Below are 25,084 nucleotides of genomic sequence, written 5' to 3' on the forward strand. Positions count from 1 at the left end.
CACCTGTAACATTCAGTAGTCGCCTCATTGTTCTGACACACACAACAAAACTATTGACTACACTACACACTAACTACACAAGATTTGCGCTAAACGTCGCAAATCTCTCACATCTCGGAGATGTGTCACTCCCAAAACTTCCCCCTTGATTGGTTGACATGGTACATTTTTCCACCAATAGGAAAGGCTGGGTTTTTTGGTGTTGTTTTTGCTTGTGTTGAGTGCTTTCAAGCGTTTTCCTTATAAAATGCAGTTTTTACCGTTTCTTCCTGCAGTAAATATAAACAACGACAGTATTCAGGAAGAAAACCAAAGATTGCAGATATTTTTTATCATAACTGTTGTTTTACGTGGCCTATCAGCACAATTTAAAAACTGGTGTAAAGTCCACACTTTTTCAATTGTTCCGTCTGTCCTGCTCACATCTCCAATGATTCTACACGTTGTCATTAACGTGGCTTCACTCCACATCAGCCACGCCGCTTTGCTAGCTAAAACAACGGTGTCGGCACATAAGGACGCTGTCATAGTCTGTCAACGACGTTGATTAGCTGCGTATATGTAAATCGCATCATTGGCTGGACTATGAGATAAGGTGGTATCGTTCTAATCCCATACGGGAGCAGCCAGTCACTCACTGACTAACACTGCAAAACAGAATTGTTAAAGTTTTAATTTTAATTTCAATTCAGGTTAGATTTTTTAGGGGGCGCAACGCAGATTTTCTGTGCGCAGAGACAGTGCCAGCAGTGTGCAATCGCAAACGTGCGCAGCTTAGAGGGAACATTGGTCAGCAGTATGTAGTAAATATTTTGGATGTGAAAACAAGCTGCATGTTCAAATAGTGAAAAAAGTGTTTACCTACAAGTTTATTATAAATGGTCACAGTGTCAAGTTCACTTACAGTTCTTTTCCAAGTTTGATGCGGTAAAGCTTAGGCTTGTTTAGCTTGTGTACTTAGTTGATTTAAAAAAAAAAATGCAAAAATGGTTAGATAATGTAAAAAGTCCTGATTTATTTGTCTAATATTTACTCTATTTTGCACTTATGGTGAGTCATCCTCTCCCCTTTAAAACATCTCACTGGAAAATATAATCTTCTTGGTTCTCACTTCTAATCTTAGTCATTTTCTTCTAGTTCAGCCATGATAAAAATTATCAGTATAAAATCCATAAGCATTGCAGCTTCTTTATGACTTGAAAATGTCAATATGATGCATTACCTTTGAAACTGTGAGTTCTTTCATATGTTTAGTTATTTATAGCCCATTACTCATTGGTAGTTCCTTATGCAATTGTTAGTCACAACATTAAAACTAGCTGCCTAATAATTTGTACTTTGCTATTATGTCTTGAAACTACAACTCGTGGACAAAGAACCTTTGTGGTTAACCTGGGGTGCTGAGCCTCTGTGATTTGGACTTTTCTAGTGTATTTTTTGGATGTTTGCTTAGATCCAGATGTTTGGAGTTTGGCAAGATCAGCACCTTAATCTGTTCAGGAAAAGCTTTTGGATTGTCGCTTGTTGTCCTGTTGAGGGAGGCTGCTGCTGTGAGAGGGTGCCATTGTCTTCCCGGTGGACCTGGAAGCCTTACTCTCACTGATAGTCATTTAATTCACTATAATAAGAGTTTAGTAATCTCTACTTGTTGATAAATGCCTTTAATAACTTGCAATCACCATTTGGATTAAAATCTGGCTTCTGAGACATGCTCATTGTCTCCTGGAAACATGGCGCCCGTTGATTTTTGTCCAGAGATTGATAGGATTGTCGTCATGATGGGGGGAATTGTTTGATTTGGATGGAGGTTCCATACATAACACAGAGGTAACCATATTATGAGCCACCATCTCTTGAACTCTTGGCTTCAGAGCTGCTTGAAAACAGCCTATCTTGACTTTTTTACTGCCTCAATTTCATGGGGAATTTATTGCCACCCTCTGCTTAAGTGCCATGAATGTATTTACTGCAAGAGGCAATTCAGATGTCACACTCTTACCACCCTAATGCGTCTTCTGAAAGGACTTCCGTTAAGCCAGATACGAGGCCTCCATGGGGTGAGTTGGAAGGAGATGAGAAAGATGAGGGCAGGCAGACGGGTGCTTTAAATCAGTCAGACTGACTCTGGAGGTCACTCTAAGCAGCACATAACTCTCCAGCTCCCCAAACCTCCAAAAGCTTGTCATTGTGTCCCACTTCTGTGTGAGCTGAGCTGATTTTTTTTTTAAATAATTTATTTTGTATTATTTTTTTTAATATACATTATTTTTTCTCGAGTAATGGCCTTGGTTGCAGCCGCTGGCTAGAGAGAGATTTACGAATATTTCATTGCCCTGTGGTTGTCCATGACTGTACATTGTAATTGTGTTTGTGTGTATGAGACTGCGGCACATGAGCCATAAAGGGTGTCTGAATGATGGCTGCTGGTACTTTGGGTAAGAAATGGCCACGGGCACATTGTGCTTCTTGTGTAGGGCAGGCACAAACAGCCTACCAGGTTGCCATTGTGAAGGTCATAGCTTTTAACACATTGTGTAGACCCATGAAGATGGAGCCAAACCTGCCTTTCTGACTAAGACAGCTAATTGTCTTGATTTAGGGAGTTGTATTCTGTGAATAAAGAACATTTAAGAAGACATTGTGTCTTTGGGATAAATTTACAATTTTATGTCTATGTAAGAATACAGATTGGTTGCTGACTGTTTTCACACATTTCAGTCTTAGTAATGCCCATTTACCATGAGATCAGGGTTTTATTTTGCATTCTTGATTCTGGAGCAGCATTAAATGCATTACATATTGAGAGATTCATACAAAGCTGCAGTAATTTATTACATACACTACCAGTCAAATGTTTGGACAGACTTTCTCATTTAATGGTTTCCCTTTATTTTTATGACTATTTACATTGTAGATTCTCACTGAAGGCATCAAAACTATGAATGAATACATACAGAATTATGTAGTGAAAAAAGTGGGACATTTCTCCAAACATGTTTTATATTTTAGATTCTTCAAAATAGCCACCCTTTGCTTTGTTTACTGCTTTGCACACTCTTTGCATTCTCTTGATGACCTTCATGAGGTCGTCGCCTGAAATAGTTTTCAACAGTCTTGAAGGAGTTCGCAGGGATGCTGAGCACTTGTCGGCCCTTTTGCCTTCACTCTGTGGTCAATCTCATCCAAAACCATCTTGTTTAGGTCAGGTGACTGTGGAGGCCACTCTCCTTCTTGGTCAAATAGCCCTTACACAGTCTGGAGGTGTGTTTGGGGTCATTGTCGTATTGAAAATAAATGTTGGTCCAACTAAACGCAAACCGGATGGGATGGCATGTCGCTGCAGGATGCTGTTGTAGCCATGCTGTGGCAGTGTGCCTTCAATTTGTATAAATCCCCAACAGTGTCACTAGCAAAGCACCCCCACACCATCACACGTCCTCATCCATTCTTCACGGTGGGAACCATGCGTGTAGAGAGTATCCGTTCACCTTTTCTGCGTCCCACAAAGGCAGCTGGAACCAAAGATCTCAAATTTGGACTCATCAGACCAAAGCACAGGTCTTCCATCAGGTTTTCATCACATGTCCATTCCTCATGTTTCTTGGTCCAAACAAACTCTTCTGCTTGTTGCTTTTCCTTAGTCGTGGTTTATTAGCAGCTGTTTGAACATAAAGGCCTGATTTGCACCAGTCTCCTCATTCAAAGTTTTAGCAATTTTCCAGACTGACTGACCTTCATTTCCTAAAGTAATGATGGACTGTTGTTTCTCTTTACTTAGCTGATTGGTTTTTGCCATAATATGAACTCTAACATTCGTCAAAAAGGGCTGTTAGCTGTGCACCAACCTGACTTCTGCACAACACAACTGATGCTCCCAACCCCATTAAGAAGGCAAGAAATAAGCTCTGACAAGGCACACCTGTGAAGTGAAACCATTTCAGGTGACTACATCATGAAGCTTACTGACAGAAGGCCAAGGGTTTGCAGCGCTGTCAACAAAGCAAAGGGTGGCTACTTTCAGGAATCTAAAACATAGGACATATTGAGTTATTTAGCATTTTTTTCTTTGCATATATCTTTCTTCTTATACTTGATGTCTTCAGTATGTATCTACAATGTAGAAAGTAGTAAAAATAAAGAAAAACCATTAAATTAGAAGGTTTTGACTGGTAGTGTATCTCACAGTGGAACATTTTCTCACTATTTGCTTTAACCTTTTAAATACTTTTACACTTCGGACTGCTTTTTACTTTTTTTCTTTTTTCCTCAACCAAAATGGAAAGACAAATCTTTTTTGTGGGCTGGCCAAATAAATTCCTCAAATGAGAAATACCACTGCCTTTTCCATTGGACCCTGCACCGTGTGTGAGACTTCACTTTTTACTTTCAAGCTCATCAGTTGATAAGGTGTGGGAGGGAAAGAGAGGTTTTTAATCTCTCTCTGGCTCTGACCTTAATAACACAGGGCCACTCTTGGGCTGCCAGTTCATTCCAGAGTGAGCTGGAGTGTATAATGTTGCATGATTAATACTTTTGCAGTTGCAGTATAGAAACTGGGAAGCATGAAAATAAGCAAAACACTGTAGAGGGCGATAATAAAAACCTTCAGTCACAGGTTTCCCGATCCTTAGGCACAGAACACAACAAGACACGATTTTATTAAGTTGGTCTTCAGACACTGAAACCATGTGTGAATGTGTTTCATTATGCAGTTGAAATGGGGACAGGCTGCCTTACTGAGACGAGTGTGCTGATTGATGATGATCCAGTTTATGACTAATGACTTTTTAATTTTTAAAAAATGGCCTGGATTTGGAAAAATAAGGAGAAATTCCCAGGAGATTGTTTCTAAAAATTCTCTATACTACAAGTGAGCGCTTCGATCACTGGCTAATGTAGCCATTCAGAAATAATGGTTACAAAACAAAAGATGCCTATGAACATACAGACATATTCATATTTCTTGACAGTGCTACTGTCTCCCTTTATTGGTGTTCTGGATTGACGTGCCATATCTTGATACATGTCAAGGGATGCTGATACACCAAATATCAGTATTTCAAAAAATACATTTAAATAGTTGAATGAATACTATGAACAAGAGGGCTCATCCCATGCACAGTCATCCTGAGATGACGTTAGTTGAACAGACTTGCATGAAACCGGCTCGACTCAAAGAGCATCCAACACTGGGCACACTTAGCTTCAACGAGTTATCAGTTAATTGCTGCATTATCAGAAACAGATTGCACATAATTCCCAACTTGACCTCATTAGTTGCAGACTGTGACAAACATTTATGGCAGGTTTTGGTTGCAGTACTGGTATACTTGCTAATGCCATTTTGTTGCAAAAAAAATAACCAAGTAAGATAACATTATGTTTATTTTATCGGATAAACAAAATTTTGACAGTCTAACTTTGAGGACATAATTTACAGCTTAAAAAGATGATAAATGTATGTTGTTGCAATTCTCAGCATTTCGCCAAAATCGCAATAATAATTCATCGTGAGTGAAGACATTTTCTGGTGAGCTGTTTCCGAACGCAAAACATTTTCCTCCTTGTCTCTAAACTCTCTTAGAAAAAGAGATTTTTAATCTGTGAGATGTATACTTGGACAGATAACGGATATAAATAAATAAAACGCTTATGTACTACCTCTTGCATCATCTTGCAGCTTTCAGTTTTCGGTCTTCAGCAGAAAAAAGAAAAAACAATGCAACAACAAACACATCAGGCTGTTATACCTGGATAAATGCTATATTTTTCTGCATTTTTTGAAGTAGTTTGTTCTTCAGACCTGGCAGAACAAAAAAGCAGTAGGATGTTTACCAAGTCATGACAAGTACTAATGAGGCAGGATCTGGTAGACTTGCAGATAGTAAGATTCAGCCTAGACTCCAAATGAGAAAGCTACAAATTTATACTTTTTTATAGGGGGAAAAATCCTCTTATCTTGTAAGTAATGGTTTAAACAAATTGCCATTGTCCAATAAAAAAAACTAAGGAAAACATTAGCTTGTCCATTCATTGCAGTTCAAATCGAAGAGTTGGAGGGGGGGGGGGATGCAAAATAGCATAGAAGTGGGATTTTAAAACTAAAAGTATATGCAAGATAATAGTATAAGTATAAGCAGCTGCCACAGAAAAGATGAATCATGTGAAACGACAGCGTTGTGTTTCTACTTGTGCTTCTCTGAAGAGTTGAACAGGCTCCCCTTATCCTACACCACAAGCTGTTGGATGTCTCCACACTCCGAGATGTAGTAATTCACAGTGGGTACTAACCGAAAAGAGAAGTAATCACCAGCAGCACTGACTAGAGGTAAAGACGTGTGTCACGGCACATTTTGTGGAGGAATCTTTGGTGCAGTGTGGGTGGGAACACGGTTTATTAACTTAAACATACCCTTTGTTGCACAGTTTATCACGGTGTTAGATGCTTTGTTTTCAGTTTGGCTTAAACACAAAACTTTTTCATGTTTTCCGTTATGAAATTGGTATTTCAAGTTCTTATGAAGGTGTCCATGAACAGATTAATTCCAGCAACACTTGAAGTGTGGAACAAGAACATGGATAATTTAACAGAATTTCCTGCTCCCTACTCTGAACTACATAGTACAACATAAAGCCTAATAATAATAATATCTATGGTGCTAATAGCCACCTTCTAGCATCCTGCAGTGCCCTTTCATAGGGATATTGATGAATACAGGTCACAGGAGTGTTCATTTTGGCTGTTATTTCCTCTCTGCAGCAAATTACTGAGGAGCTTTACTTCTGATTGTAGAGTGCATCAGCCACTGGGTCAGTGCAAGCCCATCCACCCCCTTCCCCCCCAATCCTTTGCATGTATCTCCCAAGATACTGTGATGGCAAGCGGTAGCTGTCAGAATCAATCACTGAATTTTGTAGCCTAATGTCCAATTAGTATTCCAAGGTCCTTTAAATAAGCAGTTTGTCAACATTGTCAAGCTACCCGCACTGCAGCGCTTGTCCTTGGCATATGAGCCAATCAGAATTTGATGAAGCGTCCAATCAACACATATCAGAGGGAGTCAGCCAACGTTTAAGTGTCCATGTCCCGGTGCGTATTAATTTGATTTATAATCCTCGGTGCGTGAACGGAGTGCGTCATGGAAAGCCACGAAGCCAAGAACACAATGAAACTTCTGGCCCTTGTCTTTATTAGCTTGGCTGCATGCCTGCTCCAAGGAGAGAGAAAGTTGGAAGAGGATTTGGATGCTCATCTGCACATGGTGGCATAAAGAGGCAGGCTGTTGGACAGAGAGGGAAACTGGCGTAGCTTGGTGGCCGTAAAATGACAGGTCTATATTTTATGGGCCAGAGATGCACTTTGTCATTTTTGTAAATTTTGTAGCTTGTAGTTGGGGGAACCCCAGCTTTCAATTGGTATTGGGAAGAGCTCTACATCTTAGTCACTTTGTCAAAACCGAGATCATCATTAACCAGAAAGGATGATGAGGTAACAGTCATGTAGACAGACTGCAACAGAGGGCAAGAAATCAGCAGATATCCATATAAATGAGACTGTGATATACAATACACGGCCACATGGACAGGAAATGTGCCTTCTTTTTCTGTTGTTGATGCCACATGTGTAAGAGTTGCGAAGGGGAGGAGGTGTTTTGAAATGGATAGAGAGCAGCACTGATTCAGTAAAAGCTGGCACTCTTTCCTCCCTTGGCTGTGTCATCTTCTCTGTTTGCCCTGGAGCGCCTCTTCACAGCATCAGCCTCCATGTCAGGGCTCATCTCCCAATCTCTTGCTCTTTTTATCCTCCTTCCCTCCCCGAGTCTCCTCTTTTCCAGCCTCTTTTCAAAGCTCATATGAAAAGTAGAGTCTTATTCTTCTCTGTTCAGTGGACTGATGTCTGTATGATTGGTTGAAAGGAAGTAATGCAATATAATGATATATAGAGAGAGAAGACGAGGCTTTGCCATTGGGCCTGTGTGTAGAAAAACACTATTGTTTTGCATTGAATTGATTGGTGGATTTCACGTTCCTATGACAACTAACCCAGGCTACAACAGCTGCTGTAAATAAACCAATGTAATGCTCAAATGCAAATTATATCAGTGCAACTTGAAATCATACCACCATGATGACTGTATGATTGTGTCCCTTTTGTTTTTTGTGACAGTGATGTCACACGTGTCAAAGGACTTTGCTTCTTCTAACATACTGTTTTTTTTGTTTGTTTTTTTTAGATGATGAAACATGCCTGGGACAGCTACAGACAGTACGGCTGGGGTCACAACGAGCTAAAGCCCATCGCCAAGAAAGGACATTCCACAAATATCTTTGGTAAGCCAGATACTGCCGCCTTTACCCATCGGCAGTTTGCTCACACAGTCATAAGTCGCACTTGGATGCATGCGTGATGTCCACACACACACACCATCCTCCTAACACTCAGACAAACACACACGGCTCCTTCTCTTGTGGACAAGGTCATGCGATAGTGCCTCCAGCAGGATGCATATCACATTAGGGGAAAAAAATGTTTGCAAACACGAGCATAGGATCGCTGAGGCTGCAACAAGAGGATGCACGTGACGAACAGGAGAAATCTAAATGTATTTGAGATACTGCAGATATTTAACAAGTCTTTATTTAGTGCATAGATCTGCACTTTGTTAGTGAGCAATAAACACTCAAATAATCTCACTGTTGGGCTAACACTCCAATGTGTCAGCCTTATCACAGTAAAGTTGTAGTGTTAGGTTTAAAATTAGACAGTGTAGCTGATAATGCTTGGTGAGAAATTCTTTTTTGTACAAGGAGAGACAATCGGGATTTGTTTATTGGTATGCACCTCTTTATCTGCCATCTATGATGATCACAATGATCCAGCCACTACACTCGTTGTAGTTGAACATTTTGTACATTTTCAAAACATTAACAACATTACCTGCTGTTCAAATTAAATATGTTTTACAGAAACGATTCATATAAAATGTTAAAATGACTGAATTATAGCTTAAACTATCTATCTCTATCTATATATTTATATGTTTGGAAGTCTGTGAAGTCTTTCTTTTTTGGTCTCTGCCAGCACTTGTACAAAACTATCTGGCTCTTCAGCAGCTGATGCTCCACTCTGCCTGTCTGCTGCTTGCTGTGTAGTCTGAAGTGTACAGAGGCTTTTTAGAACTTATTGACTGAGAAGGACCGCCCACTAAGAACTGCGCCAATTAACCAAAACACTAAAGTTGCAGGCTAGACAGGCTATGCAGGGGGCTAAAACTCACTGCAAAGCTCCTTTGGGCAAATGGGAGCTGATAAATTTTGGCTGTGAATAGTCTGCAAGTTCATAACTATGCAAACTTTAAGTGCTCGTATTATGCTCAGTTGCAGATTCATCATTTTATTTTGGGATATGTTTGGATGCTTGTTCAGAAAATTTTTTTTTTTACTTCTGTTGTCTGTTGCAATAGCTCTTCATATCCTGTACCAGAAATGCTCAGTTTTAGCTTCTGTCTCTTAAAAACCGCCTCCCTAAAAGCACAGATTGCTTTGATTGGCCAGGTTGCCTGGCTAATTTGACCTGTTGGTTATACACTGTAAATCTATTAGTACGAGTGCAGCCCAGCTAACTGAGTCCTCAGTTCCCCGAGAGCTCAGAGAGCACAAAGGTTCTTGAGTTCATTCTTGTAACAAATACAATATTCATACCTGGCTTAGCTCGTGCCTGAGGCATTTTAAAAAACAGAAGCTGCTGAAGTGAAGAAATAATAGTAGTTTTAAATAACCAGTGCCCAGTTAAGACGGAATTTTTGTCAGCAAGGTTGTCCAAATTTCTGATATAGAAAATGTTACTGGTATCTTTATGAACCAAAAGTTCTGAAAATAGTTCTCTTAATTGATAAATGGGCAAAATAATTGCGCTAGCAAAGCTGTTTTTCATACGTGCTCATGTTTGATGTTGCTGTACGGCATTTGTACATTTGTGAATCCTTTGGAGCTATGAAGATCTCTCATTTTATTACGTATAAAAATGGTCAGATCTTCATGTGAGTCAGATCATGGTGGATCCCGGAAAAGTAGTTTGTGTACTATGGGTGCCCCTGAGCTTTTTTGATGCAGAGTGTAATTCAGTGTTCTCTTCAGTGCTGAAAGCCAACCAAGCTCAGAGTCAGCAAATCAAACCCAAGCCTCTGCCATGCTTTAGAAATGAAATATGCTTCTGTTGCAGCCAGAATGTTAGAAATATACGTGTAGCATTTTCAGGCTTCTTGCATCTCTACAGTTTTGCTTTGGCCACTTCAAACTGCCTGTGTGCTATTAGTTCAGATGGTGCATGTCCACAGTTGTCTTAGGTGGTCACATTCTGTCAGTAATCAATAGAGAAATCCAGGTTATTCCAAAGCGTTCCCAAGCTTTTTCTTGTACCTCCTTGTGTTATTAGTCAATTGCATGTCTTCATCTGTGGTCTATGGCTTTTAGAGTTGATGAAGTAGGCACACAGCTATCCAGAGCTATCCAGCCCTGTGTCACAGCTTTGTAAAGAAGACACAATTAGCACATAACCTGCTAAACAATAGCTGGATGGAATGACTGTGTAGGCTGCAGCCTTTGCCTTTGTGTCGTGTTTGATTCATTTGAATTACGAAAGTAAATGGTGAAAAGATGAGGAGAGCTATGGTTAATATCGATAGATGTGTTAGTAATAATCACTGCCAATAATGATACGCAAAATCTCATTTAAGTCGTTGGATACTGTGAGCTTATACCTGTGAAAATGTGGCTTTGTGCTTGTTTATCTGTTTGAGTTGCCAGCTTGACTTGTGTGTTTATGCTAATGTTGCTGGATGTGTGCGTTTATGTGCGTGTGTGTGTGTGGTGTGAGGGTGCATGCTTATGAGGCGTTTGTGTCAAATTGGAACGTTCCGTCTGGCAAATTGGCCGGAGGCGCCTCTGTTATTTTATGAGCTGCTGCTAAATGGTAGATAGATGCTGCTTGTGTGTGTGCGCGCACTTCCATTTGTTAGTATTCATGTGTGTCTGACTGTTCATCTGCAGCATGTCCTTTTGTGTTTTATCATTGTGTCTGTCTGGGTGGTTTTCCCCTGCCGCCTTGTAATAGCTGACTCTGGATAGATGCTGTTATTATTCACTGGGTGGCCAATAAAATACAAGCAAGACACAAGGCAAAATCAAGCATTGCGCTCCTCACAAAACACACTTCCATTATTGATGAGGCGTATCCTGTCTTCTTACAGGCGGTATTGATTGTGTTTTGGTGTGATTTGGAGAGAGTGCAGAATGCAGAAAGAAAAAGCAGTATTTGAGAGATGCAGTGGACCTCCTGCTGTGTTAGCTATTACTGACATTGACTGCTTTTAACACGGGGGACTCAGACATCCAAAAGTCTGGCTGACTGGATGAAAATAGTGCGAGTTATGGATTTAAACCACGTTCATATTTTGCTAGACCCTGATGCACTGCACGTTGGGATAAAAAGTATCCCTTTGCATTTCTTTAAACATGAATTCTGAACCTGACTTCTTGACTGGAGGGCAATGTGGAAAGATTTCTCATCTCCGACCAAGCGAGCGCGGCATCGTCCCGTTTCAGGCTAGAACTGAGAAGCGTTCTGTTCCCGACAAAAGCATTACATACGTAACAGTTTGTATACAGCTAGCTTCTATTTAACATGCCCTCCATGCAGCTGTTAAAAAAGAAAATGCGTAAAGCTCTTTGTGCTCACTGCATGCCTTCCAGCTCAGCCTTAATCTGTCCTGAGAGAAGAGGGCTGGCCAGAATGGTAACAAGTGGACCAGGGCTCCCATTGTGCCTCAGATAACCTTGTCTCCTCTGCCTCGCGCTGATGCCGATGCATTTATTTTTCCACCCTATTCTGTTGAGATGAGCTGAGTTGATTTTTGACTTCAGATCCAAACACATCCTTTGTCTACACAGTTCAAGCCACTATAACTCATGACCTTTCTGTAAGACAAAAGTAGCAAATACACTGGATTTTTTTAAAACTAGTATATGCCTGTGCCTAATACTACTAAAACAGAACAAAACAGAATTAGATATGATGACGCGGTAACAGTCATGTAGACAATTAATTTTTTTTCCGTCCTCGTGCTTTGCGTTTGCAGTTGCGATCTTTTTCATTCGTTTTGACTCCAGTCTTGGCAGATGATGGAGGCGATACTGCCCCCATAGCTTCCTGTAGTGTATTGCAGTTACAAACATGCATTTACGTGGTATTAGTATACGACACATTGACAATGTAAATGTCGACTATTTGTTGTCGTCGACGTCATCGATGATGCCAAGGAATCGTTGTAGCCCTACTTGCAGTAGAAATTGAGGAGTGTTGTTTCTTAGGGTTGCTACTTTCTATAGATTTAATTTGTGGCTTTTTGAAGTAATTTTAGCAGCTTTAGTCTCGTCTCGCGACACGCGAGGGAGTTCAGTGGTGAGTCTGAGGCCTGCCATCCATACTCTGTCTAGTGGCTGTTATTGCTTTATTGGTTTTGCAGTCCAGCGATTTTCATCTAAACCTGCAAGTGGAGATTTGCTCATATCTCATCCCCATGGCTTTTTCCCAGCGGCAGTTTGACACGCTCACAGTAAATGATATTACAGACAGCCTCAGGCATGTTGTTGCTAGAGGCCTGTTAGGTTGGAGGCGATGGGGATGATGCAAAGCGGGGATGAGGCTTGGACACCTGGATCCACTGTCAGCTCAGTACTGGAGAGAGCTGCCTCATTATTCATAGCATGCTTTTTCCATTACAAGATTACTTTGGTTGTTTGCCCACAGAGATGATCTGTCACTTTAAACTCAGTTTTCAACAACACGTTCTCGGTTGTAATCTCAAAAGCATTTGATGCTGTTTCTTTGTTTTGCTGCTTTTCTTAATGGCATTAAAGCTCGTAAATTACTGCATTCAACTACAGCAAAAAGAATTATTACAGGATTTTCAGTATACGAGTCATTTTTCTTTTTTTTGGGGGGGGGTTAGAAGACTATCTACAGGCCCTCTGTGTACCAGTAGGTTCTCTTTGGCTTCAGTCACTTTCAGAGTCCTGTAAAAATACCAGATCAAACCCTACTTTGATTTCAAGCTTTGCTAATCAGTAGACTCAGCCATGTAATCTTCTGTAGAGCTACTGGATTTTCATTCCTTCTCACATTATCTCTGCTGGGTTTGTGTGGATGATGTAATGACCACTTTCACTCAGTGTCACCCTGTTGCTTACATGCCTTTATGTGATGGCTTCATGATCAGTAAGCAAAATAACATGTTTATGTGCAGATATTAAATAAGTAATATCTAGTGCCATAAACTGAGTTCTTGTACCAAAGTGTGCCTTGACTGTTTGGCTATGAGGTCAGTTCCTTGATCATTAATATGGAAATTGTCATGACCATTGATCAACCACCAATCAAAGTGCGTTGATCATTAATCAAAGATCATTGATCAGCAGCCATGAGTACTGTTTATAAGGTTGGGGAAGCCTGCAGTCAGCTGAAGAAGTCACTTTGGATGAGTGATGTAACGTTTCTCCCACTATAAACACTACGTCCAAATGAACTGAATACACCTTTTGGGGTATTCATGATATGTTAGAGTATTTGTGCATGTCCATAAAGTCTCTGTATACAAACAAAAGCAATGCGATGCATCTTGTGCTGCTCTGGGTGTATTGTCAGCATTGATCGCAAGATATTGAATAACCCACAGAGCCTACTTCTAGTACTTCCTTAGTTATCTTTTTATGGATGCAGCATGCTGTCAGCTGTAAGCTATTATCCAAAACTCCTCACTGTTGTTGCCTTTTTCATGAGGGTTGATTCCAGAAATCTTATGGCACTATTACCATGGTCTTAGTTTGGTGCTCGTAAGTGTAAAACAATGTCAGCCAAACCCTTACTGTTCATAGGCGAGTCGCCGAACTTAGATCTGTTTTGCATACATAAATACCTTCCTAACATTTCACCTGACAGGGTGTCATTATCACTCACCTTCTACATTTTATTTGCAGACACATCTCTCGTGTACAGGTAAAACTGATGAGACACTATCAGTTTTACCTCCAAACAACCACAGTTTAACTAGGTTACTTTGTTCACGGTCATGTGTGCTTCAAGTAGGAAAATTTACTTGACAGGGCCGAGAGTTTATAACACAAGCTTTTTAAAAAAAAATTATTCTGTTTGTTTGTAAAAGGAAACTTTTACTCATCTCATATTTTGGAAATAATGGGAAACTAATATTCTGTTGGTTAATACTTAGTAACTGAAGTGATTTTCCATGTTGGATGAGAAGCCATGCATGTTTAACTGAAGGCATTTCACTCCCAAAGCTTGCACATTGTACGCTTGGATGTGTTGATGACCGAGACAGTAAGAAAGAGTGGAGTGGGGTGAAAGGTTTGCCTGATGATTGCTTCCTAATGATGGCCCAAAGACTCGAGACTGCTTTCTGCAGCAGAATAGGAAGCAGAGATCAGGGATTGTGGAGGGGAAGACAGAGAGAAATCCAGCTGATGCTTCACTAAGCTCCATGCCTCTTAGTTACTGTTGCCATGCTTGTCTGCACATTTCAGGTTCACAGTGGTAACGGTGGCAAATTTGCTCACTGAAATTCTTAGTGTTTCTGGAATCACAGGTTCATGATGTCAGGCTATAGTTAGAGCAGTAACCATCACTATATTCCACAGAGTCACCTGCCAAATGGACTTGATTTGCCGAGTTGGAAGTAAGTTATTAGTAAGTTATTGGATATATTGTAATCTGATAGCAGTGAAACATAACCATGAAAACAAATGGAAATTCTTACATTAGTGGTTAAGGTTAAATGCATTTTTTATGGCTTCTAAAAATGTATTATTAGTAATTGTAACCTCTTGACACCACTTCAGATCTGATCTGTACCTGCTAGAATTAATTGGTACTTCTATTTATGACTGAGCTTGTTACATAATTCCTACCCTGACAGGCTTTGGAACAGTTACAATGTGAAAAGAGAGTGAAGAGTAAGACCTGAATTCTGCTCCCAAACAAGGCATCAAATCTTCTTCAGAACATTAATGTGAGCCTCCCTTTCAGATTAAACTTTCAGCAGGGCTGCCAGTGCCGAGTTGGACAGCAGGAAACAGAAGGATTTGCCTGCTGCTGAGTCCAGCAGGAATGTGCATAAGCCTCTCAAACAGAGAAGAAAAAGGGGAAGGTTCTTAAACAAAACATCACCTTGTAGGTTTGTACCCACAGGCTTTGGCATTTTTATTGTCTGCCATCAATGTGAGCAGATGATGATCAAAGTTGTATAACTGCTGCTGAATAATTGGTTTGGGCTCATTGGAACCAGTCGGGTTGTAACTTTTTGTTAAAGGGATCTGATTCAGTACAGTGCAGGGAGGTTTGGTGGCAGTGCAAAGCTGCGAAAAAGTTGTACTCGGCGGCCCAGTTGTTTTGATGTGAATTTGTTTCAGATAAATTGGTTGTATAGTTCTGTCTCCCAGAAAATTTCATGTGCATACCATTTAGATTTTGTAGGAGTTGCTGACCTTTTATTTAACTAAAATACTTCAGGAAAGGTCACACTCCTCTTTGCTCCCCATTGCCCACACTTACACATCTTGGCCAACGTTCTCTTTTCATACAGATGACTTTCCTCAGCTTTGTTGGGGTTTTTTTGTCTGTCAGTGACAAAGACCCACATTTGACATTATGCTTTGTGTTTTAAACAAAGGAGACTTTGACTCACGAAACATAAATTGAGCTTTTGAAAGGCTAGATTGCAGTAACTTTGTACAAGAAAGGCTGCGATAATTGCCCTAGTAACCCGCTTAACGCCCATATATTCTCTTTTTACAGTTGAGCAGATGGATCATTTAGATGACCTTTTTAGTCATTAAGATTTAATAAAATGGAGTGATGAAAAATACGCTTTGCAGATGTTTTTCTGGTTCCATTGTCCTTGTGGGCGATTATTACCTCTTGACAAGAAGACATTTTTTTTAATTTGATTGCAGTGCTAAGGAACATTGTTCACATCTCACATCTCTTATTTTATTACCTTTTTAAATTATTTTTCACAAAGATTAGCACAGTCACCAAAAGAGCATAGACACCTATCTAAACTTTGTATAACTTGTCTGTTGGATATGGAAAATGTAGTGTAGATCAAATTTGCTGAATCTGTTTTCTTCTTTCTTCTGAGTTAATATTCAGTTCTGAGTCGTGTTCTTTTAGACAGACCTGTAGTGTTCTGTCCATGACAGGCGAGGCCAAATTACAGAAAATAATACCAGCAGTTTTATTACAACTTTGTATTCAAACTAGGCTCAAGGGTGGAAAAACAAACACTCACAGTAGCCATGTGGGGATATATATGTGATATAGGGATTCACAGTAACCCTATAATCCTAGGTCCGCCCGTAGTGCAGGAGAGTTGCACATATTGTCATATAATCACATAATGGTGGCCTATCTAATTCGATTGTGTCATCATTAACTGAGCTGAAATCCTTTGACCATTCAACTCTTCATTTGCAAACACAAGCGACACTGTTGTCAAAGCTATTTGTTTAATTTTCTTTGCACATGGGGCAAGGGGATGCCAGCAAATACCTTTACACTCAGACCAGTGCCGACTGAGGCTCTTTGGCACCGAGCCTGGAAACGGGCATCCGGGCTGAGGTTTAGCCAGGGAGCTCATGTAGAGCTGAAAAGCCCAGACTGACCAGTAACACTCTGAGGCAGAAAACAGAACACAGCAGATGTTTAATTCTGCTGCCAAATAAGTTGGTAACCAGTTACTCATCGCCAGCCAGGCTAGTCTGAATTGTCTTGGGGAGTTTGATTTGGCTTCATTAATTGCCACTGGGTATATTACAGGACAGGCTGCAGGGCCACACAGGACCTGGGTCCATAGAAGAAGACAAACGGTCCAGAACTGTGCAGGGCGCTTTAATTGTGCTTGCTAAATTTGTTGGAACAAAGGTTCACTTTAAAGCAAAAGGCATCATGGTAATCTTGACTTTGGTGACTCCAGCTCATTAAAATTGCACCACATATATGTTAGAAATTATTTTTTCTGCTGGTAACAGCTGCAGCATTTGTGAAGAAATGATGCCATTTATGATCGAGTTAGATAGTAGATTAAATCCCTGTGACACTAACCGAACTCTGCTACTTTGTTAAAGTCGAACTGGAGTATTTCCAGGTATCCTGAACACTCCAGAGAAAATACTGTTTCTTTAGGGCAGGGTTGTCATGATACTTTCAAATTCAATACTGATACCCAGGAAAATGCTTGATTTTCAATATCATTTTTTAAACCACTGGAAAGATTTTGGCCCCATCCTGCAACAACAGACGTAGTGGCAACAAAAGGCATTTCCTGTAAATGTAAAATTGTTAATTTTACATAACTTTTTACAATAATTTCCAAATTATAAGTTAGATTTAAAACACTAGTATTTAAGATTAAGTTTAGAGGATTTATTAATTTTACAAATTAGAAAAGTTAAAGTTTCTGATTTTGTCTACGTCTGCCTGCAACCTCTCACTGTTCACACCGATCCACCTCATTCTGCAGCTCTTCACATCTTCAGCTCTGCTCTTCAGTCCTGAAACCAGCATAATCCTGCTGCTCTGCTCTTAATTTTACTCTTTATTTGCTCGGATTAGTTCTCCACACTCTATAGGTGAACTGAATAGAGAGTCTAGTTCCCCCAGTGCTCTGTTTGCACAGCCTGCCTCGTTCTACATGTGGCTGCATTCGGCACTTCCACGGCTTAATATTTCATGACCTGCAGTTCTCTAGCTGCAATGTTAATTAAAATAGATGGCTGATGTGTCCATCTATCCTAATGAGTTCCTGGAATAACAAGCACCTATAACACGTGTTATTTAGATTCAGCAGTGTGGAACACTAGACACATTTCCTGTTTGTTGTAGTAGTAGGAGTAGCTCTTCCTCAGAGTTTGCATTTAGAATTTTAAAAACTTTTTCTGACATTTAAATGTACCAGGCTTCGAGCAGCATGGTACGTTGTCAGCTTGTTCTGTTTGGATCAGCTCTTCTCTACTGAAGGGAGGAAGGGTCTCATAATTTGGCAAGAACCAGACCCTTATTTACTTTCTTGTAGGTCAGTAAACGCAGCATCATACAGAGATTTGTTAAAGGGAACGGCTCTTCTGGTAACACTTAAACCTCAGATTTCAGCTTCATCACACGTCCTCAAACACACTGCAACTTAAATGTGGGATCTCTGACTTCAGCTTTCAGAGGGCAGCCCTGGATGCAAGGGAGAAATAGTCTGTACAGGAGTAAGAAGAGTAGACTTGCAACTAGACCTGCATGTCCACAGAGTTGTGTAGAGGTCATGATAAGAAACACAAGGCACGACACGGACGCTTGAAACACAAATGCTTTGTATGTATCTCCACACATCACCTCTACACTTTCTTCCATTTTCATTCGATTCAGAGCCAAACCAAGCGAATTTATGCATGACACGCACAAACACACACACACCTGAGCTCTCAATCATCTCCCACTCTCCCTGAGCCGACAGTTTACAAGACAGGGAGAATGGAGACTGAATAATGGCATCACGTTTTCGTGCCTCGTGTGAATTCATGCCTCTGAAACCTGTCGTCTAATGAAACCGGCACGGAGCCTGGGACGGAGAGTGTGAGTGTTCGAGAGAGGGAGAGAGAGATAATGGAGGGGGAGAGGGAGAGAGAGGTGTGTGAAATTGTGATAGATGGAGAGAGCATGTTGAAGAGTGGGGGGTGGAGTTCAGTTGAAGTAGTGAGAAGCTGTGTGGTGTATCAAAGGGAAGGGAGAGTACATGAATCTATGTTAAAAGAGCAGGAGAGCTGATGAGAGTGTGTGTTGGTTTGCAGCTGGCGAGGTCTGTGTGCACGAGGCAGTGGCAATAATTCCCTGAATAAATAAACGTCATCCCGGCCAATTTGTCTCTGATAAGCAGCGCCTGGCAACCCTAAAATCAACTCCTGGAAGCACCAATTCAACTTCATGTGATGCCTTTGGTGTTGTTTATATCAAGGCTGCAGAGCAGTCAGGTCGTGAAAACCCATGGCAACAGGACATGACAGAGATGATACAGGAAGATGCATGGTGACCGTTCGTAGGGAAAGATGTTGAGTCAAATTAATAAAAAATAAATTTTTTAATGAGATGTATATGTAAAAAAGCGTGAATGGATTGTTTGCGAATCTGGGTTCTGAATGGAGCGATCAAGGAAAGATTAGGGAGAACGCAGCAAGACAGTGATGAATGAGCACAAGCAGATGGTTCGGTATACGAGGGAGGGGCAGACGAAAAGATGGAGGCTGAGCTGGAGAGAGAAACTTTCCAGGTGTGATAACAAGGTTATTTCCAAAGATGAGAGCGAGCAGAATTTCTCAAGGTTAGAGAAACGCACCCAGAAGAGTCCGGCGGATACGCATAAGTAATCTGCACATTTAAATTTTCTTTTGCTTTGAATTTGGAGTTGGGATTAGAAGATGGAGGGTGATTCATTTGATGAGCTTGTTGCTAGATTGGATTGGCCAAAGAAATGCTCCGCTGTCATTGGTTTTCATGTTGGCAAACGCGGACGAGGTGAAAAACCCAGAGAACACCTTCACTACGTGAGAAGTTGGAGTTTTTAAAAATGAACAAAGAAAAAAGCCTTTCGCTAAGATCTTCTGCTCTACATACAGAAGGGCAATTTGTCCCCAATCAGTTAATCCAGTCCAATCCTTTTTGTTTATATGTTACCAATTCACAGCAACAGTCACCTCAAGGTGCTTTATTTTGTAAGGTAAAGACTCTACAGTATTTCCAGTTCTTTGAAGTATCACTTGCAGGTTTTGTCATGAACATAAGGATTGAATAATCACTTACAGAGGATTTTAAGGGCTATTTTATTTCTATTTGGATCAATACCCAAATTGTTATCTTCAAATCCAAGACATTTTAACACAACATGCGTTGTCTGGGATGTCTTCTGTTCAAGATGTTTGATAAACACCAAAACTCCTTTTGGTATTAAAATCCTCTTTTCTGGACCATAGACAACAGGTTTGATACCCTTTTGTTGTTTTAGAAGAAAACAGGTCCGTATATAAAATGTTAGTGTCACATTTCATTTGCTTCACAACACAACAGTGTTAATGATTGACAGAGCAGAGGTGTCATTGTTGTGAACACATAGGAAGCACTGCATTTAGGAGCTATTGCACAAAACCTTTAGAGGAGTATTCTGAGACGGTATCTTTGACAGGCCTCTGTCTTTGCGTCAGCAGTGTCACATTGCTATGGGAGCCTCAAGCGTACCTGTAGGTGATGGAAGTGACAGAAGGGAGGGAGATGGGGGTTGTGTGGTGCAGCAGAGGGGCTCTGCTCTACCAACGGTCGCGCCAATCTGTCAAGATCCGGCAGGCAGCCAGGGCATCTTGCTATCAGCTCCGCCCGCCTGACTGCAGTGTATTTTTAGAGTGATTTAGAGGTTCCTGTCTATGATGATAATAACACTGCAGCTCCTGCATGAAGCCAGACACTCTCCTTTTGAATGGATTCATAGATAAGAAGGGATGGCGAGCAGACTCAGGAATTCTAGCTGTTCACGCAGCTTCTGATATGAAATGGGGACGGCTTTAAAGGGCAGTGCCACTGACTTTTACCTCTGAAATATGGTGGTAATGTATGCAAACCGAACTAAAGCAAACTGGAAGGCAATAGTAGAAAGGGTGTAGATGATCTGATGAAATAGTCATTTTGATGATATTTCCTATATAATATCCTATAACTCCTTTTTTCACTTTAATTTCTAAGGAGGGTTTTGATTTACATAAAGTTGAACCTTATAGGCACAAAGTCAGTTTTAATAACTTATAATAAGCAGTTCCCTGTTCCTGTAATGTCTTATGATTACTAGTCTCCTCCTCAGAATGGAAAAGGCAATGAAATGTGGCAATGTGTTTGAATTAGTCCTACTGTGACATGCTTTATATGAACACACATTAGCAAAGGAAAAACATTTTAAAATGTCACTGAATAACAGACAAACACACAGAGCTGCTCCTGTGGCTGCAAACTGATCATTTTTTATGGTTGCTACCATTCGCCTTGGCTGAATGCTTTTGCCCATTGATTGGCCACTCCATATCTTTCTGAAAATATTAATTCAACAGTTTTAAGTTCTGTTTTTTTTTCTTCCCTTCTTTCTTTTCTTTTTTTTATTAGAAATGCACTGATTGCAGCTTCCTTGGCTTCTTGGTCTTTTTTTTTTTTTAACTGTGCCTACTTTTTGCTGATTTCAATGATCTGAGTTCTGATTAGCTTTAAAAGATCCATCTTGAACTGCGTGAGAGGGATTTTTTTTTTTTATTGGTTTGTTGTTCAGAATGTTTATGTGGTGGTGTGTCAGTGTCACAAGCTATTGTCATGTTAGCTTGTGGCTGTGAATGCGCATCCAACTATTTATTTGAAGTATTATAAACATTTTAAATGTAACTGCTGTCTGGGTTGATGTAATTATGTCCAATGATTTGATTTAAAGCTGTACATTTACAGCAGCAGCAAGCCTGTTCTGTATTCACAGTAAATTGAGCAAAAATGTAAGCGTACTTTAAGTAGTAAATTAATTATATTAAAGTTAAACACACTAATTTACAGTATAAGTAACGTAAGCGAGAGTAGAGTGTGTAATTGTAGCTATATTTGACAAATTTCAGTTAACGCCACACACACACAGTTTTTCTAAAAGCCACCAGACACACAAATTGTTAGTACTTTGGAAAAAGGAAAGCTACAGGGTTTGGTTCTAATAAAGACAAACCCATTGAGCGAGCCTGAAGAACAATGCTAATGCCAAATGAGACGGTGGCTAATCAGAGAGAAAATTATCTTGACCATGTGATCAGTGAATGTCCTGTCAAAGACGTACACAGGCTTACACTCCAAAAACACAAAATAATCAGTAAAGCAAGTTTAAAGTGGATTGGATGAACTGTTGTCAACAGAGGCAAAGAACAGCAACACACATGCAGGCCTCTTGGACTGAGTAGTGCGATATGTGACGTGCTTATCCTCAGGTTAGGGGTAAATCATCGTTGTTGGAGCGATAACGCTGCACAGACTAAATCTTTGTAGAAAATAGATCCAACTGTTATCTGCACTGACTTTTCACTTTCTCTTAATAAGTTCAGTGCATCTCTTCAAAAAGGCAATGCACTGTGTACAGTTTGCAGCTTTTTCCATGCATGCGTCTTTAGGAGAGCCTCTGATGTATGTAAAACCAATGCCACTGTTAATTGCATAAATAAATATTCATATGAGCAATAATTGATGGAAGAATTTCAATTGTTTGATCTTGTGTGTTGTACAGGTAGTTCTCAACTGGGGGCAACCATCGTGGATGCAGTAGATACTCTGTACATCATGGGTCTGCACGAGGAGTTCAAGGATGGCCAGGAGTGGATTGAACAGAATCTGGACTTCAGTGTGGTGTGTACCCACCTTCCCTCTCTACACATAAAATACCCAAGAACACTTGGGTATAATTAAGCCTTCCATTAATATCTTAATGATGGTCTCCAGCTTGTCCACATAATGCTCTTAATGTGCTGCTGTCATAAGAGATGACTTGCACTTAAATAAATATCACCGGAGTGCTCATTGATCTGATGCATGCTTTCTTGACATGATTTTTCATCAGCCCATCAGCACTATTAGACCATAAATAATATGCAAACATTACTCAAAATCCCTGTGAATGTTGGCACTGAATTGTCACCAATTAATTCATCTAGATTGTATCACTCCAGTGTTGCTGTTGGAAACTATTAGACTAGAGAATATTTTCAGTATTTATCCTCATATCGAGCATTATAGTAATAATGATTTCAAACATTGCTTCATTCAGGCTGTGTTTTGCAGTCACAATCGTGACTTTGTCCTCTCTATCCATTTTCTTCTCCCTTCCTGTCCTCATAGCCTTTTCTGTTAAATGTCTTGTCCATCAGTTCAGCAGCTCCCCTCATTTATTTCCTCTGCTTCAGTCTCCCATCACCAGCTTTTCTTTCCTTCCTTTCAGATGTCAATCACCTCTTTTTTAAAATAATAATAATAATAATAATAATAATAATAATAATAATAATTGGTTGCATTTATATAGCACTTTTCGGGGCCCTCAAAGCGCTTTACAATTCCATTATTCATTCACTCTCACATTCACACACTCTTGGAGGCAGCTACAGTTGTAGCCACAGCTGCCCTGGATCACACAGACAGAGGTAAAGCTGCCAAACACAGGCACCAACGGCGCCATCACCAGTAGGCGGTAGGTGAAGTGTCTTGCCCAAGGACACAACGACCGAGACTGTGCTGCTTGCTAGGGTCGCAGCTGTTGATTATTTTAGTAATTAAGTAATGTATCGATAATTCCATCGATTAATCGAGTAATCTGATAAGAAATGCTGTTCTCTTATTAATGAACACACAGGTTTTTCAAAATGAACTACTCATTGGTTTCCATTTTTAGAAATTGCAGTTTTTTAGAGTAAACAGCTATCAAAAACAAAAAGAAAACAACTTAACCCTTTAAAATGGCACGTAAATACAATCAAATTACATTTTTTAAAGAAAATATTTTCTTAAATGCAAAAATATATAAATAATCTCAAATAGAGCCAAAGTCAAAATAAAATAAGATATACATGGAATCTAACCTAAGGCAGATCAATTGACCTTCAGTGGTGATCACAGGAACAGTGCTGCTGTTTAGGACGCTAGAACCATGTTTTCTTTCACTCAGTCTTGGTGATGGCGCCGCCGCTTTGCTCTTCACGCTGTGTAAACAGACTCTGGCTCCACGTTAAACTTTGACACCATCATCATCTCTGCTGTTGTGTTATCAGTGTGTTTGCCCTTAATGTCAAAGTTTTATTGTCACGCTGCTCCTAAATGCGTTTATATTGCAGGGGTGTTTTAGCTGCAAACGTGTCTCCATGGTGACGCTACGGAGCCATGTGTTAAAGGAAGCATCGAAGCAGAGAATTTGTGTTGAGAATTATTTTGCAATTGAAGTATTCAAATTATGCCATGAATTGTTGCAGCCCTTCTCCTCCTATATACTCCATTATTAGCATTTTCTGCTCTTAAGCGTGCTTCATACAACTCGCCTCATTCACCCATTTACACACATTGACATAAACGCTTTTTTCTATGCTTTCCTACCTAAGTGTTTACTATCTAACATTCGTACATAACCCCCGAAGTTGGAAAACAACTTGGGAGTTAGTATCTTGCTGAAGATATTTGGCATGCAGCCTGAAGCAGGAATTGACCAACCTTCCGATTAGTAGATGAGCTGCTCTACCTCCTGAGCCAAAGCAGCTCACTCATTCCCCATCTTTCACTACTCACTCGCTCCTCAGTGCATTCTCAGCCTTTAAAAATACCTCTGTATTTCTAAATAATGTGGCTTTACATGTAGTCTTGTTTATTCTAATCAGTTTTCCCTAAATTCAATTCAGTTCGTCTGTCCACATTCTGGCAATCCTCTTCTCTTTTTATTCCTGTCTTTATACCGGCACCAAACTCTGGTGCCCAAGCTTCTTAGTACACCTACTGAGCCAATCACAGGACACCAAGCAGGGGATCTAACAGCCTGACACTTGGAGGGCTAATTAACCTCGGGATCACTGTGGTTCTGCAGAGAAGAGGAATGGAGAGAGTGAGAGGAGAAAGGCTTAGATTGCATGGAGGACATGGGTGAAATTGGGTTAGGAGAAATGCAACTGAGAGAGAAACTGAAACTGGTCAAGATCAGTCACAGTTTAGTTGAATGGAAGGAGGAAGATTAGGGGGGAGGGCAAAATAGCCGCAATATGGGTAAAATAGATGGGCAAGGGAAGGAGGAAAAAATAAAGGTTAAGAAAAGAAAAGATGGGGAGACAAGACAATTATACATAAAGATATACAGTGGGGCAAAAAAGTATTTAGTCAGCCACCGATTGTGCAAGTTCCCCCACTTAAAATGATGACAGAGGTCAGTAATTTGCACCAGAG

General features: G+C 40.2%; 1 protein-coding gene across 5 annotated transcripts in view; it reads left to right on the forward strand.

Moving 5' to 3' along the window:
* Nucleotides 1-25,084, forward strand: part of man1a2 (mannosidase, alpha, class 1A, member 2) — a 138,078-nt gene that overhangs the window by 44,615 nt on the left and 68,379 nt on the right. For all 5 annotated transcript variants that reach the window (XM_005745265.2, XM_005745268.2, XM_005745266.2 and 2 more), the window contains exons 4-5: nt 8,235-8,331; nt 22,401-22,519. In XM_005745265.2, coding sequence (XP_005745322.1) covers nt 8,235-8,331; nt 22,401-22,519 — 216 coding nt within the window. The remainder of the gene's footprint in view (nt 1-8,234; nt 8,332-22,400; nt 22,520-25,084) is intronic.

Source organism: Pundamilia nyererei, unplaced genomic scaffold, assembly GCF_000239375.1.
Source record: "Pundamilia nyererei isolate P.nyererei 1_Seehausen unplaced genomic scaffold, PunNye1.0 scaffold00157, whole genome shotgun sequence".
Classification (NCBI taxonomy): domain Eukaryota; kingdom Metazoa; phylum Chordata; class Actinopteri; order Cichliformes; family Cichlidae; genus Pundamilia; species Pundamilia nyererei.